The sequence below is a fragment of the Durio zibethinus genome, chromosome 3 (assembly GCF_047325235.1).
Source record: "Durio zibethinus cultivar Kanyao isolate XHJ-2024 chromosome 3, ASM4732523v1, whole genome shotgun sequence".
NCBI classification, from domain to species: domain Eukaryota; kingdom Viridiplantae; phylum Streptophyta; class Magnoliopsida; order Malvales; family Malvaceae; genus Durio; species Durio zibethinus.
The window spans coordinates 5,719,905-5,736,866 of NC_143164.1; the positions used below are offsets into that span (position 1 = coordinate 5,719,905).

At 30.7% G+C, this 16,962-nt stretch overlaps 3 protein-coding genes across 7 annotated transcripts; 1 reads left to right on the forward strand and 2 right to left on the reverse strand.

Moving 5' to 3' along the window:
• Positions 1 to 1,961: 1,961 nt before the first annotated feature.
• LOC149519573 (uncharacterized) lies at positions 1,962 to 8,098 on the reverse strand. Of its 4 annotated transcripts, none has more exons than XM_089758283.1 (7): positions 7,915 to 8,098; positions 7,760 to 7,798; positions 6,729 to 7,473; positions 6,513 to 6,580; positions 5,211 to 6,265; positions 4,474 to 4,544; positions 1,962 to 2,844 (listed from the first exon to the last, which is right to left on the reverse strand). In XM_089758283.1, the coding sequence occupies exons 5-7, from the start codon at positions 5,264 to 5,266 to the stop codon at positions 2,714 to 2,716; spliced, it is 258 nt and encodes an 85-aa protein (XP_089614409.1). In that variant the 5' UTR covers positions 5,267 to 6,265; positions 6,513 to 6,580; positions 6,729 to 7,473; positions 7,760 to 7,798; positions 7,915 to 8,098; the 3' UTR covers positions 1,962 to 2,713. The 4 variants fall into 4 exon arrangements, with proteins under 4 accessions (XP_089614409.1, XP_089614408.1, XP_089614406.1 ...); XM_089758282.1 differs by having other exon boundaries at positions 4,474 to 4,550; XM_089758280.1 differs by having other exon boundaries at positions 1,968 to 2,844; positions 3,916 to 4,550; positions 5,499 to 6,265.
• Positions 8,099 to 8,243: 145 nt separating this feature from the next.
• LOC111289348 (uncharacterized) lies at positions 8,244 to 10,455 on the reverse strand. Of its 2 annotated transcripts, none has more exons than XM_022880440.2 (6): positions 10,147 to 10,455; positions 9,933 to 10,031; positions 9,753 to 9,794; positions 9,503 to 9,632; positions 8,950 to 9,051; positions 8,244 to 8,557 (listed from the first exon to the last, which is right to left on the reverse strand). In XM_022880440.2, exons 1-6 carry the CDS (start codon positions 10,369 to 10,371, stop codon positions 8,448 to 8,450), a joined length of 708 nt encoding a protein of 235 aa, XP_022736175.1. In that variant the 5' UTR covers positions 10,372 to 10,455; the 3' UTR covers positions 8,244 to 8,447. The 2 variants fall into 2 exon arrangements, with proteins under 2 accessions (XP_022736175.1, XP_022736094.1); XM_022880359.2 differs by having other exon boundaries at positions 9,897 to 10,031; positions 10,147 to 10,433.
• A 3,619-nt stretch (positions 10,456 to 14,074) lies between these two features.
• On the forward strand, positions 14,075 to 16,775 carry LOC111289523 (bet1-like protein At4g14600). The gene is made up of 4 exons (XM_022880679.2): positions 14,075 to 14,441; positions 14,591 to 14,714; positions 15,356 to 15,412; positions 16,277 to 16,775. Exons 1-4 carry the CDS (start codon positions 14,374 to 14,376, stop codon positions 16,433 to 16,435), a joined length of 408 nt encoding a protein of 135 aa, XP_022736414.1. The 5' UTR covers positions 14,075 to 14,373; the 3' UTR covers positions 16,436 to 16,775.
• The last annotated feature ends 187 nt before the right edge of the window (positions 16,776 to 16,962 follow it).

The following is a 16,962-nucleotide window of genomic DNA, read 5'->3' on the forward strand; positions in this document are numbered from 1 at the left end:
TTATTACTATTATTATTTTTCAGTGACGAAAGTTAGGCAGCTTTGAACTGATTGGTGGATACCCACCACCAGATCAATTCAATGTGAGGGCCACGTGTACGGCATGGGAGGTGGGATACATTCATTAATTAAGAAACTTTATTTATTATTATTATTACTATTATGCAACAAAAGTATGCTGAAATTTATGTGTCATATTTAGTTTAAATACTACTTAATATTTAACTATATATATATATATGTTTAATGGATAGGCAGAGAGTTAGCAGACGCTCACGTCCAAAGCAAAAACATGGAAACCAAACTGATTGGGTAGCTCAGGTTGCAACCAAAAAACCCAGTTGGTGGGGTGGCCTGCAACCACCCCCCCCCCCCCCCCCCCCAAAAAAAAATTAAAAAGATTTTAAAAAAAAAAGAAATTAGTTGGTGAAGAAGATGAAAAAAAAAAAAAGCGGAAATTTAGTCGGTTAAGTGCATTTATGGGATGAACTAAGCACGAGCTCAACCACTAAAGTATGCTCTCTCGTGCTGCCACCACTTTATTAAAAATATCTTCCCATATCATATACATATATATTGTTTTGTTTAACTAATTTGATTTAATCTAATCAATAACTTGATTAAATTATTATGCACATTCTGGACTGCAGTACAACGCCATCTTTCCTTGCACCATTTTCAGGATTGATCTTGCTTTTCGCCAAGCCTAGTTAAGTGAACAGTTTATACCCTCCTTTTCTTCACAAAAGCATCTTCTTATTGTCTAAACTTTACATGTACTTTCGATTTGGATCAATTCGAAATTTTATTTAATTCATATAATTATTTTTTAAATTTTATATTTAATAAATTTAAAATTTAAATTTAAGTATTTATAATTTTTCATTTTATTTTTAAATTACGGTTTTATTTTATTTAAAAAAATAGCTTCAACTCTATTATTATACAAGTTCAATGATTACATTTAATTTGCGGTTTAAGGATTGTAAAAAAAAAAAACTTGGGTTTGCTTTAATCTGAAATGTGGCTCCTATAAAGAATTTGCAATAGAGAGCGTTGCCAAAGATGGGATTGTATGAAATTCTAACGTTAAGCGTTGCCAAAGATGGGATTGTATGAAATTCTGAGGTTATCTGTAGTCACAGCTCACCGTGTGAAGAAATAAATATACAACTCATGATATTGGAAACTGCAGGGCCTAATATCACGTAAAAACAAAGCAAGTTTTTGACATGAACCTAATTTCTGACTTCTGGCAAATCGGCATATATTCTTGCCATTAGCTGTCTTCACCAAGATTTCCTTATTCAAATTTCTTGTAAGAAAATATTATTTATGAGAATGTAGCTTGAACCCTTTTTTTTTTTTAAATAATAATAATTTGAAATATAAAAAATAATTTTATGTTGATATTTAAATTTTAAATCTATTAAATATTATTTTTTAAAAACGATTATCGAAAAAATCTTGATTTTATTAGAGGCAAAACTAGAATAGGTAGGCAAGTGTCATGGACTCTCCAAAAATTCTTTAACTCCCTTATTATTTGATGATTGGTTTCGCCTAATTATTACTTTGGTCTTTTTTTTTTTGAAATTATTGTTTGATCTTTTTTTATCGATTTTTTTATCTTGTCTTTGAATTTAATGGTAAAAAAGAAATCTTAAAACTTTAAAATTTTATATTTAAGTCTTACTGTAAGTTTGATTGTTTAATTATATTTTAATTATTAATTAATTTTTTAATAATTGTAACTTAATTATCATGTAATAATTAATTATTTAATTGATTAATGGATGTAATATTTTTTTTATATAGATATAATATTTGACAAAAATTATAATATAAAAAATTTATTACATAAACTAATAAGATTAAATTTTGAATTCACTATTTTTTTTCACATAGGTCAAGAATTGAGATTGATTTTTTTTTTTCAAATTAATAATAAAAAAAGAAAACTAAGAAAGATTTGAGATCAGCTTGATGTCAAATGTCAAAGATTAGCATCTGCTCATCTTTAATTTGAAACGAAAATTTCGGTCTATAGCTATCTGTCCCCGCACTGTTTGTATTTGACAAAAGCAAGCACTTCAAGCTCGTAGTCTGCCTTTTATGGATAGAAAAACCCTAGCAGCTATGACCATGCAAATGAGCATAGACTTTTTTTTTTTTTTTGACAATACTTTAATAATTAATTTTACTATACGTGCCACGTATTGATGGAAAAATTCAAAAAAGAAAGTAGTAGAACACACCTAATAAAATTTATTTATATAACAAAATAATATGAAAATAATATAATAATTTTTGCTAAAAATATTTTGAGAGTAAAGGCTTAAATGTAAATACGTCTTTAAAATTGCTAAAAAATGAATTAAACTTAGAACAAACTTGAAACAATCTTTGACCGAGTTATAAAAAAAATGAAAAAAAAAAAGTTGGGGTGATATTTCCTTATGCTTTTAGATAATTTGAAGTCTAATGGAATAGGAGTATTAGTAGTAATTATTATCTTACAAAGAAAAAGTATGAAATTAGAATGTAGTGATAGGTCTATCAGTGGAGAAGCACGTCCGTACAAATCAGTGATAGTTAGGGTGGGTAGCATATTTATAAGCTTGGTTGAAAACAGTGAAAATTTGATGGAAAAGTACCATCTGTTTAACAAGAACAGACACTGTTGTTGATAGAGCATAACTAAGTTTGCGTGTCACGTTGTGACTGAAGGAGGAGAGGAGAGGAGAGGAGAGGTCCTCTCTTTGTATCCACGTTTCAATATGCTTTGTTTCTTTCCATCCGCTTGAAGATGGGTTCCCCCACTTGCAATGCTTGCTTGTTCTTCTGTTCATTTACACACAAAAAGACTTTTAAATTGCAAAGCTCATGTCAAGTATTATTTGTTTCTTCATTCGTTCCAAGCCTTAAGAATAAAATCTTCGAATGACAAAGTAAAATGGAAACAGATTTCTTTTTCTACATTGTTCTTTTTTTTTTTTTATTGTCATCTAATAATTAAAAAATAAATATCAATATTAAAATTAAATTTTTTTTTAAAAAAATAATTATATAAATTAATCGGACTAAATCAAAGATTTTGGTATCTTTCATTTTTCATGAAGTATCCGAAGATGGATATAAAAACCCAATCCTCCAAATACAAGAAAGAAAAAATTTTGATTGCCCTTGATCCAAGTAACACAGATCTTTTCCTTTGTCAGATGATTTATTATTGATAACAATGTTCTTAATCATGTTCTATGTCATTGTTTTTATTTTAAAAATTTTGTACAACTCACCAAACTGAGCAAGGTAAAAGATAAGCTTGGTCAAGAATAGAATTGGAGAGGGTGATTCTTGTCATTGACACGGAATGAGGTACCGAGGTCAATCATATTTTAGTTGTTTATTCAATCCTTGATCTATGTATGTAGATAGAAGATAGAAGAATAAACGCATCCATCTTCAACTTGCAGGGGGACAATTAAGGCTGTTTGTTCGCATATTTTGAACAGCTGGGACAACCTCCATTATTTTTACTTATTTGGTGCTCAATGTTTCACCAATTCGAATTCAAGGTTCAATGGTCGTGGAAAAGGATTCCTTTGATCAAACAAAAAAAGCTTTGCCAACTTGGAGGAGAATATTATTATAGTAAAAGAGTCCAAGCCATATGCAAGTCGTAGGCCTTTAGATGCAGTCATTTGAAAGAGGGAGAGGGAATCTTCTAATCATTTATCCTTTAGAACTATAACAATGCTCGCTGCTATATATATATATATATATATATATGTAAATTGGCTGTTGGACCTTGGGCTGATGTGTGAGAGAGCAAGGGCTCATTGTCTTTGAATTTCACTAAAAACCCAAGATCCTTGTCCGTGGTATGTCACTAATTGGTAAGGGGAAACTTACCCTTTAAAAAAAGCAAGTGGGGCAGACACCATTGCATCAAATTGGCCTTTCAGAAAAAGTAGTGTGTCAGATTTCAGCTGAACCCTGGTCAAAAGAACCTTGAAAAGGAGCCCCAGATTTTTATTTTTCATGGTGGACCCCGATTTGGTCAGAATTGGCATTACCCTCCTTCAACCCAACCAAAAATTTTAAAATCAAGACGCATCCATGAAAGAAATCTCCAAACTTCGGTGACAAGCTTACAAATCAGACCAAATTGAAATGAAATAAAGCAGATGGGCTTAGTCCTAGAAAGGCTGCCAAACTCTTTCTTTTCCATTCTTTTTCCCCCCTAAAGATACCATTAAAAAAAAAAAATCACCAGATGCAGACTTTCCCATGGACAAATAACAAATAGCAAACTCAGACGCTCCAATTATGGGGCAGTGTCAAAACAAGCATGATTACAACAAAGGGTATTCATTCCTCGATGGTTATCAACGGTAAACACCTCAGTCCCAATCATGAAAATTGGAATATAACAAGGAAAGTTTAATATCCACTAATAAAGTGACTTACCATCATAACTATCACAAAACTTGTGGTATTTAGAGCATTGGGCCATTCGAGTCCATGTCCTTTGCACGCAACTGCTCCTAAGAAAACAAAAAGAGTGGTTATTTTTAAAAGGATAGCCAACGAATACGATTCCTAGTCAAATGTTTTCAAACGGGTATCTAGAAATTCAATGATCTCGTGCTCATGAAAATTCGGAAAATCTCTTATCCAATGCAAGCTTAAGGGTATAAAACAAAAAACAAAAGGTTAAATATGGATCCCGTGACTTTATTTTATGTTTGATGTATAAAATAAATAAAATAAAATAATAATCATCATATATTATATTTAACTTATATGCAAAGATAAGGATTAAATTATAAAAAGAATTAATTATTATATTTGCATGATATAATCAATCCTTTCAAAATAAAAAAATTATTTTTAATTTATAAAATTAAAATTTTATATATATTTAAAAATTATATTAATAATTTAAATTATAAAAACTTTGAAAAAAAATATAATTTATCTATACATCAAATATAAAATAAAATTATTTTATTTTATTTTATTTTATTCATAATATTAATTTATTTTATTTTATTTATAATCATATACACCAAACATGTCATTATTTCGTAAGATGTTAGATGGTATAAACTATCAAATGATGTGTTCGTAGACTAATAATGATGTTCTACTTGTGAAGAAAGCAATATCACAGAACACTAATAAATGCAAGGCAAATTTGCTACCCGTGTTTCACAATCTTTGGAATTTGTTTGTGCCCCTGCCATGACTTCATCTCCATGTAAGTGATCCTCTTAATGCCATGCAGTTAACGTCTTCTAACCACAATCAAATTTCATATCTGTTCTGTATTTATGAGTTAATGCTGTTTTGCTTAAAATGTCACACTTCTGTTTTGTTTAAAATGTCACACCTCAGAATGCCACCAAGAGAACACATGCTTAGAAGGTTTGTGCAACTGGCATGCAATTGATGCTTTATCTAGAAATAGATAGATATCAATGAAACAATACCACCGTGGTGGACTTCACAATGAAGAAGATGAATATACTACTCGGAGCCAAAAGCATAATTTTCCAAACTCGCTTTCCATTGATCTCTATAGGGGAATATTCCAACCTGCCAAAATAGCACACATAATACCAATTGGACCAACCTTCATTTGAATAATTTTAACCACAATTTTAAATTCTGCTCCTGGTTGCCGAATCATGTCCTCTATTTCCGAGGTAAACCAAGCATCTGCCAAGAGGGAAGTAAGATATTTTGAAGTGAGATGTAGACTAGTGTCAGTAAAATCCATCTAGAGACCCATTTTTCCTATGGCATTTTTTTAGAGGTGTTGTGGGGGTGGATTGCAGGGAGCAGAGGGTGACAGAGAGACGGCACGGGAGGGGAGGAAAGCTTTGAGTGACTTGAACTTGCTTGACTTACTGCTTAAGGTGATTCAACTTGCGTAATTGGAACATAGAAAGCATTGTCAACTATTAGCTACTTCAGGAATTGACCCAATTATCAACTCATCACAAAAGCATTTATCAAACAATGGATCTAAATAAAATGGCTCGTATTTTACAACCCAATATAGAAAGGGTTTGAAGTTGGGATAGATTTTGGATAAAATCCTCTTTCCATTCATATTTTACAGCCCAATTATTATAGCAAGACAGTGAAAGTAAACAACCTGTCATGCAAATTGGACTGCTGTCCTTACGAAAACTCAAAACGCTCTGGTGGAAGTCTGTATCCTCCTCAGTGTTTAGGCTTGTGAATCAAACTCCTGCATAAAGAAAAACATAAGGGTTTTTTTGTTCTGATTTCCTCCCATTGGAGTCTCAAGCTTTTCACATGGCTCGTCATTTGTGATGATGAACACATTAAATGGAAGTAAATAGAACAAGCAGTTCACTTGGAAAGATATTAATGGAAATCAAGCCAATGAAAACAATTTGAAGCACCCTGCTTATAGAAGAATATTGTCATAAACCAAATTATTAGGGTCACACATTGAAGATTAGAAAACGCACCCTTCAGTATTTTTCTTCTAGTTCTTAGTATTGCTGGTGTAGTATATGCCTCCAGGAACTATAGTACTCTGAAGCAAGAAATTGGTCCTTAATTTTTTATCAAACCTATCATTTTTTATTTCTAATGGACATTAATACGATAAAAAAAAAAAGGCCATAGACCTATTATCCATGTTTCCTGTACATTTTAACAGAATGTTTATGTAAGTCACAGACCAGCTTCTTTACTGTTGCTCCAATTTGACTTCCTCGAGGATGACTGTGATAGTATTGCTCTAATTCCTAATCAGAAACTTTCTGCACAGATCATTCCACTCTTACCAGGAAATCATAGTTCATTATAGCCCATGGATCATCATAGAACATATCAACATGCAATAAATGTGTACTATTTAATCAGATTCTGTTTCACATTGCAGAAAACTTCAATTTTACATCGGAAGTTGAAAGTTCAATAAATCAAGTTATAAGCCTGAAGGTCCAAAGCAATTTTCCACATAAATATGCAACATAATTACAAGGTACACCCAAAGAATCAATTTACTATCCACCATTTTATTTTGATGATTACCGTCCTCTCCACATCAATTACAAATAGCCTAAAGAATCAATAGCCAGAATTCAAGTTAGTAATAGACTAAGCTAACTCAGCCAGCAAAGCAGTTATTCCTTGATTCAATCCTGCTTTACACCTGTCAATTGTCCTACTTCTTGAACCAAATTATCGAGTAAACCGCAGCTGGTTGCAAATGGGGATAACACATCAAAATTTACAATAAGACTGGAAGTTTCAGTATTGAAAGTAAGGTGAAAACATATATAAAGGAGTTAAACAATTGGAATGAACCACACATACTGAATCCTAATGTCCATTTTGACTAGCAGCAACCAGCCCATAACCTCCATTGTTTCCCAGATCACAAATTGCAAGAACATGGTTATACTCACTTGGATTATAAACCTGTAACAAGAGAAAAGCTCCTGGTAGTATTAGACTGAACAAGCTATAATCTTATATAATATCAAGCAGAATTGTCAACTGAACAATATATATTTGACATTCTATGATCCTAGCAGTAGTAGACAGTAGCAAGACAAGGTAGAGAAACCAATTCAATATCAAGTTGGAAACATTCTTAGGCAAACTTAGATAAACATAAAAACACGGAAATTTTGTATGATTAAATTAGTGTATGGAAACCAGAAAAATTCAATAAGCAAAACGAAAAAAAGGTAATAGCCATTACCTCAGCAATCGATGTGGCTACGCTTAAACCAGCCAATTCCTGACAATTTCACATAAAACTGAATTCATTCAAGCTTTAAAACAAAAATCGAAAAAAGAAATAGACAATGAAACAAATGTGTATTTAAGAAATGTAGTTAAGAAACGCGAACTAACCATTAGCTGATTAACACTAATGCCAAGAGGACCCATGAGCAACTTCTCGCTGCATTAGGTACGAAATAGAACCCTGATTTTGCAGCGACGACGCCATTCCTCCCACTTCACCTGGTTTCTAATAGAACGCAGGGAACGCTGGGATTGCATGGCTGGAAATTGGACATTTTGATGGTGGGCTGGAAATTGGACATTTTATCATTGTTTCCTTTGCTAACGATATTTTCGCAAATGAATTGGTTAAAATTTATGTTCATGACTGATTTTAATTTCAAATTTTTTTTTCCTTTGGAAAGGACTATATAAAACCATAGTGAAATTGAAGAAAATTGTCAAATTAATTTTACTTTATATCTTAATGATCGTATAGTACAAACTTTTGCCGATTTATATAACCAGTCTAGCAAGGTAAAAAATGCAAAATTATAGAACTTAAAAATAATTTATGATGGGCATTTGAAAATAAACAAGCTTTTTTGGCTAAGAATTAGTGCTATCACAAGCAGATGATTAAAATGATTCTGCTTTCACTTTTATGCTTCTAAGGCACCCTCTTTGCAGTGTAATTCGTTTTCTTGTTTCTCAGTTAACATCTTTTGAATCCTCTCCAGGAAGCTCAGCATTGTCTCTAATCCTTTGTCATCTGGAATTAACAAAAAAGCAAAGAGATTCTATCAATCACAATGAAAAATTAATGCAAAGTGTTATTGTCACAACCCGAACTCAAGAACTATTAATCGAACAACTTTTCGAACTTATACCTTTATATGGACTTGTACTTATTATTCTCATTGCACCATCATGTCGTTTTATATCTTATATGACTTAACTCTCTCTCTCTCTCTCTCTCTCACACACACACACACACACACACACACACATATATGACTTAACTCACATTAGATAAGCACACACACACACACAGGACTTAACTCACATTAGATAAGTAACACACATATATATAATATAGGGATAAGTTATCACAGTTAACCAGAAGAAACAATTTGCATATATTTTATTATATAAATTACCCACCAAATCTGGGAATAGTGTGGCCCTTTGGATGATGAATAACAACAGGATCTACAAAGGATTCCAAGAGCTTCAATCCATGTGGTTTCAAGAAATCCGTGTCTCCTGCAATAAAAACAGGCTTTCCTGAATAAGAAACAAATATATATATATATATATATATATATATATATAATATAGCACCGTTTGAAACAGGGTTGGAAAATGAGAGTCAGTTAAATAAACAAACGTTACATTCAAGCCAAATGCTGGCTCATGTAAACTAATTTATTTCAGTATGACAAAATAAATCTCCTATTTGGTTTTATCTTTTTTCATTTTTATTGGAATAGTTACAACAAGGTCAAGGGAACTAAGCTTTCTTTCACCAAGGAATTATAACTCTAGCAAGAAATTTTTTATTGATTAAAGGTGAAAATAATATGAACATCTAAATACAAACTCAACTCAATCACTAATTCAAGTCATTTAGTTGGTATTTTTTTTCATATTTCTCAATGAAGATAAGCAAATTTTGGTAAAATAAAACAAATATGGAAGACAGACCACAGTATACCTAAAAAGTGGATTGATGGGCATTGTATGGGGGGAGAATAAGCTTTCTCTGCCACTGATTCTGACCTGAACTTAGCCCCTCCAATTATTATCAAAAACTTTATTTTGGCAACTTTCGTGAGAGCCACACCCTGCAACCATAGCCAAAGCCATCCACGTGGCATGATTCCTTAACCCTTATTTGTGGGCCTAAAAATGGTTTAAAGATTAAAAATATAAAATTGGAAACATGAAAGGCAGTTTCAACGCACCTTCGCCTGCAGTCCAGGCAACCCAGCTGACAAGATGGCTCCCTGGACGAATATTCAATAGTTAAAAGATTCCTTCAATTCGGGTGAATAAAAAAAAAAAAACCCAAACCGGAAAAGAAAAGAAATGGAATATAAAAGGATTACTTCAATTCTCGGCAACGGCAACCAAACAGAACAAACCTGTGAAAAACCTAGGAGACCATCGAACGGTCCTTGCTTGATCATAATATCTTCGATATAGGCAAGACACTCGTCAAAGTTTGTGTAAATCGTAAATTCCTGAAACAAAAAACAACAACAAAAAGAAAAAGTAGAGCCATGTTTCTATTCAGCTGAAAATCTCAGGCAAATATTAAAAATTTAAGAATAAAACGTGTAATAATTATTTGTTTACCTTGTTGAACTGAAACCACTCGTAATAAGGAGGATCAAAGATCCCTTCGACGTCGGATTTCCCCTCAGCTGGAAAAGGCGCATCGGGGTAAACAAGGTCAATCTTTTCCAATACTGATTGAGGCCACTTGGTCTCTATCTGTTTCTTGAGAATCGCTCCACTTGTTCTGAATCCATGGAGGCAAAGAAATCTTGGTTTCCTGACAATCTCAGCTTCACTTCCCATTTCCTTTAAAAAAAATTGCAATCTTTCCACCTGGCTTCTGGTTATTTTAGGGGAGTTTGGGTTGCCATTTTTATAGGCCGGCCAAGGACGATAATATCGTGTAAGAATCATCTCATTTAACGCGTTGGAGTGGAGGGCAGATAAGTAAAAACGATAATTGGAAAGAGAGGTTTATGGAAAGTCAAGTCAAAGAATTTGACGGTGAATAAAGTTCGTATGATTCTTTTGAACGGCTATGATTAGTCTGTTTCATTCCTCACGTTTTCTCCGTTTCCCACTAGGAAAGGCGCAATTAAACTTGTTTACGGTTACGGCTCGAGCTATTCGTCCATCTATAGGATCTTAAACACGAATTATTCAGTTCGGACTTGAAATATTAAATTATTAAAAAAATATTTTTTAATTTAAAATACTAATATTTTAATATATATTTTAAAATTTTCACTCTCTTGACATCTAATTTTTGGATAAAATTTTAAAAAAATTGATCAGGCTCTTTTCGTATATAGATTTAGTTGTAATATAAATCTTATATAAATATATAAAAATTAAAATTTTTGATAAAAATTTTAAAATTTTTAATATGGATAGCTTAATATTTTTATATGTAGATGGTCTTTAACAATCATCCAATGTCTTGTATTTATTTTCATTATATATATGAATTAATTTGATTTTATGTAAATTTTAAAATATTTTAATGTATCAATTATATTTATTTTTTTTAATTTTAACTAATTTATCTTTTATTTTAAATAAAATATTCTAATATATATATATAATTTAAAAAAGCATTTTGAAATTTAAATGAATCCTTTAAAATTGATTTTCATAAATTATGCTTAATTTAATTTGCACTAATGTAAAGCCTTCCTATTCTGTATTGTATCAAAAAATCTATTATAAATATGGTTATAATAAATGACAACGGTATCATAAAAATATTAATGGTGATATTTACACTTTTTAAGTAAAAAATATAAACAAACCGTTTACAAATTGGTTAGAGAAACTAAGTTTAAAAAAATCAATTATTGCAATTTTAAATAATTGAATTAAAATTTCTTGTTTGAAAGTTGAACATTTACAAAAAAACAAAAAAAAAAAAAGGTAAAAATCATCAAAAAAAAATAGTACACAATTTTGTTTTTAGCTTTTTTTTTTTCATGATAATGATATAAATTGAAACTAATCAAAAAATTCATAATTTAAAATATAAATTATTTAAAAAATTTTGTAATTACGAAAGAGTATAATACATTTACCTCGATTTAAAACTAATGCAATTGGAGAATATGATAGATTTACCTTAATCTAAAGCTATTGTTATCTTCTAAATAATGCTAAACTACATTAAAAAAAAAAAAAAAGGAGATTTGAGGGGTGTGCAAGGAGACAGACCTCGAGCTATTAACAAGTCCTGGAAAGAAGGGGTCAGAACAAGAGGAGTCGGCAGTTAGCTGCTTGGCAACCAATCCACCTAAGGGGAATTGATCAATCCCAGATAAGTCCATGTGGCAACGGTGATTAGAAGAAGATAATATTCCATCATGCGCACCAAGGGATTAGGTTCTTTTTCCATTTACGCGATCTTTGAGGTACAGCTAAGATCCATTCCCGCGTGCCAAGTGAGGCGGACCATTTAGCTAAGCTTTTTGAAGGGAAAGAATAATGATTTATTTAGTGAATATTTAAAGATACCCTATTTCTAATAGATTTTTTTTGGGTACAATACAAAATAGGGAGATTTTACGTTAATACAAATTAACTTAGGTATAACTTATGGAAATCAATTATAATGGATTCATTTTAATTTTAATTTTTTTTAATTTATATCTATAATTTAAGATATTTTATTAAAAATAAAGGTAAATTGATTGAAAATTTTAAAAAATAAATATAATTGATACATTAAAATATTTTAATTTTTTTATGAAATTAAATATATAATGATAATAAATGCTAGACACATGATGATTGTTACAAACTATTCACATTAAAATTTTTTTATTTTTATTAAAAATTTTGATTTTTATATATTTATATAAAATAATTTTATAAAATTTTATATATTCAAAATAAATTATGAATGAATGAAACTTTCACTTAAACTACTATTTTAAAAAGTTTTTATAAGATAAATATAATAATTGTATTTAATTATTATTGAATGAATGCTCGGATGCATTAATCATAACAAAATTTATAATGAAAAATAAATTAAAAAAATCAAATAAGAATAAAAAATAGTAAAATAAGAATGGTTCACATTACATTTCGAAGTTGTTAGTTCAATATATCGAATTTTATTTCAAGATTAAAGATTTCGAATTCAAACATTAATAATAATTAAAAAGATTAAAAAAAAAGTTATTTATAAAAGTATCCAGAGGCCTCCCCTCATGTACTTGATCCTTAATATTCTTTTTATTTAAACTCTTTCAAGTAAATAGAACAAAAGTAATAACCGAACAATATTTAAATTCAAAATAATGATGCTCAACGCCTTCAAATGCTTGAGCTAATTAATTTTTTGGGGCTATACTTGTTGCTTAAGTATAAATTATGATAAACATAAAGTATTTTTTAACAATATTATACATGACATATAAATAAAACAAATAAATTAATAAATTAGTACAAATTAAATACAAACTTAATATAAGAGAAATTGAAATGTAGAGTTGACAACAAGTCGAGTGTGAGTTTTTATTTATTCTGAACTCAATTTGATTCGATTCGATCAGATATTATATAAATCATATTCGACTCGAATTGAAATTAATAAAATATTATTTTTAAATATAAAATATTATTTTTTAAATATAAATATTTAAATATATAATTATATAAATGTATATAAATAAAAAATTAAATTTATAAATTAATTTTTATATAATATCAAATTAAATCGAATTAAATTTATCTAAAATCTGATCTTAATTTATTATTAGCATTATTCGATTCAATACAAAACTCGATTTAAAAAAATATAATCTTATAAATCGAATCGAATTAAAATTCATTAAAAGCAGATTGGGTTGCTCACCTTACTGAAATGAGAGATATTAAGATTTCATGAGCCTTTTTTACGCTATAAAATCAACTTCACATGATGTTGCATGCCTTCTACGTTTTCACGATTCTAATGAATCTCTTTTGAATTAAGAAAAATTTTGATAAAAATTTTGTTTCCGAACTAATTTTTTTTCACAGAAATTCACAATTGACCGACCTTTGTCGTGCAACATCATCTCCAATCAAACCTTTCATGTGTAACTATTCATCTGATGTTAAAGCGTTGAAAATTTTGTCATTAAGAAATGAGTTAATCTCCATTTTCATGTGATAAATTTTGATAATTTTTTTAATAAATAAAAACGGTCTATCACACCTCAAAGTAAATCGAAAATATAAAAAAATAAAAAAATATTTTTTTATTATTACACTACAATTAATTAATTATAATTTAAAAATTATATTACATTAATTAAAATTTTATATAAAATTTATATCTATTAATAATAAATTTTTGTATAAAATTTTATTATAATTAAATAATTATCACATCATAATAAAAATAATTATAGGTGAAATATTTCAGTAAACAATGGTTGCAAACAGGATAGGGAGATAAAAAAAACGAATGCGGCCCCACTCCATTTGGGTTTTGTCAACTCGGAGGCGTTAAAATTTGAAGGACGGGATCACGCGTAAATAAGCTGTTGAAAACGGACAGGACCAAAAAAAAACGGTGGAAAAGGGAAACGGAAGTTTCTAGCCCGACACGATTGTAAGCCGTAGATATCTCTTTTTAACGGCGTCATCATTGAAAAAAAGAGCGTACCAGATTACGGTTCCGTTATTGCTAACTCTTGAAACCTTCAAATCGGGCGAGTATCGCGTCAATTTTGTTTTTTTGTTTTTTTGTTTTTTTTTTTTTAAATCGGAATCCCCTTATCGTTCTAAGGTGTTTTCCTCTCATTTTTCTCTTCCGTTTTGATGGCGTCTACTACGAACCGAACTGGTGGCGATTCCTTCTACGGCGGTGCGGCTCCTTACCGATCAAGGTTTAATTCTATTCTTTTTTATTTTCTTTTCTTGAATCTCTTTGGATTCAATTAATTTATGATCAGGGGATTGGAAGGTTTAGAATTTCTTGGCTTTCCTTTTCATTTGTTTGTCTGAGCTATTTTGATTATTGTTAATATTGAAATAGGGAGGGTTTAAGCACGAGACCGGTGGCTAGCTCCGGCGAAATACAGTTGCGAATTGATCCGATGCATGCTGAATTGGACGATGAGATCACGGGTCTCCTTAGCCAAGTTAAACAATTGAGAAATGTAAGACTTTTAATTTATTTATTGATTTATTTTCTAATTTGATATTTTATGATTCATTTGATCTTTTTTTTTCCCCTTTTTCTATTGGATCATTGGTTGAAGTGCATGAATGATATTCAACTCGTAACATTCAACAAGATCTTGCTGATAATTTGATGCGATTTTTCATCTTCGTTTGTTTGGCTTTAAGGATTTAAGCTAAATTGAGTGTAATTTATTCCTTAGATGAAATCCTGTCATGCATTTGTATATCTTTCCGGTTTTAGCAGTTGTCTTGATAATCTTATCAGTATTGCTTTGGTCTATATTTATTTTTGGAAAGAAATTGGAAACTAGACCAATATCGATAAATATGGAAGGTCACTCTAAATTTAGATAAATCAGGCTTATAAGCATTTATCTTCCTATGGTATCCAATATGTTTTTCCTTTTTTGGAGTTGCATCAGTATTTTTTTTTTTTTTTTTTGTGGACATATATCATTATCTTTATTGCAAAGTTTAGCTTGTGAGTTATTTTTTTTGGGGGGGTGGGGGGGGTACATTTTTTCCATTCTATTCATGTATGTAGCTTTAACCGGCTGAATCATGTGAATCTTAAGGGTTGTCTTAACTTGGTTCTTACCGAAAAATATTGCTGCAGGTTGCTCAAGAGATAGGATCAGAAGCAAAATTTCAGAAGGACTTTTTAGATCAGCTGGTATTTATTACTGCTAAGTGCACCCTTGCTTCACATTTGTTATCTTTATGTTCATTGCATGCTATGAATCCTTGCTGTGACGTTTTTATTGCTTCCACACTAGAATTACCACCTTAGTCTATCATACACATTTTGTGGTTTTGCTATAAAATTGCAACAGTCTTTTATAGTGAAGTGAAATGATGGAGGGAGGGAAGGGGGAATAGAATTTTTAACTATTTGAACTAAGGAAGTGTTACAAAATAACATGAAAAAGTGGGAAATGTAAATTGTTGCTTATCTGTGCTTGATAATGTATTTATCATGTGATTTCTCTATTGTGTAAAAGATAGTGATGAGCTCTTCATCTGTCACCTAAAGTTCTAGAACTAATTTCCCCTCAGAGTTTGTATGGGCAGGAAACATCTTCTTTGCCTCTTCAGTTTATATGTTGTATCATGCAAGTTCATTTTAACTATAGTAGTGAACTTTGATGTACCCTGTTGTTCTATAATTCATCCGGTCATTCTTTGCCTCCATCTCTTTCTATTTTATGGTAGACATTCTGGCAAAGTTCTGTTAGCTATCAAGTGGTGGTAGTGGCTAAATGCAAAAGCAAACGGCTAGCTGTTCTTGATAATTAACATTTTGATGATTTCAACTTTTAGCTACCATGATTCTCCTCTTTCTTTGATGCCCCTTTTATTAAGCACATGTACAAACATGCATGCAGAATGAGTTCTTTTTTCATTGTTTTAATGGTGATATTTCCGCTTAAGATAGCATGGCATTACCTACATCTAGGTAGTTGTGCTTTGATGTTTATATTTGGAAAAATGTTTTTATTTTCCCGCTTTCTGAATGTGCAATCTCATTTTATGACAGCAAATGACCATGATTAAAGCTCAAGCAGCGGTGAAGAACAACATTAGGAAACTGAACAAGAGCATAATCAAGCATGGTTCAAACCATATTGTTCATGTGGTTCTTTTTGCACTGTTTTGCTTCTTTGTTGTCTACATGTGGTCCAAATTGGCCAGATGATGAAGTTTGGGAGACCACTGAGATTGAAAATGGTGCATAAATGCTTTTTTCTTCGTGACTTTTATCAGTTTTAATTGACCTAGAAAATATTGGTTCTGGGTTTTTCTTATGCTGTGGTGAGACACTAGTTCTATCCTACAAAAGAGGAGATATTGTTGATTCATTAATCCATAGTTGTAATGAATAATTATATGGTCCATGCTCTAGCTAAAAGTGCTTCACAACACTTGAATGGAAGTGTTTATATTAAGTATCCTCTTATGTCTTTTGTACTGAATAATGGGGCTTTTCAATGAGTCTCTTGTTTCGTTTGGTGAATTGCTGATTCTCACTTGGTTGACGATGGCTGCCAAATCTGCTAAGATTCCGTTTTGTCTGATTTGCCATTGTTGTATAGCATTTTGAATATTGAGCTATGGCCAATAGGATTCGGTTTTATACCCCATCATGATTGCCGGTATGGGGCATATCAACATATTATCATTTAACCTAGATAATACCGTATGGTTTGTCTCGAGAAAACAATC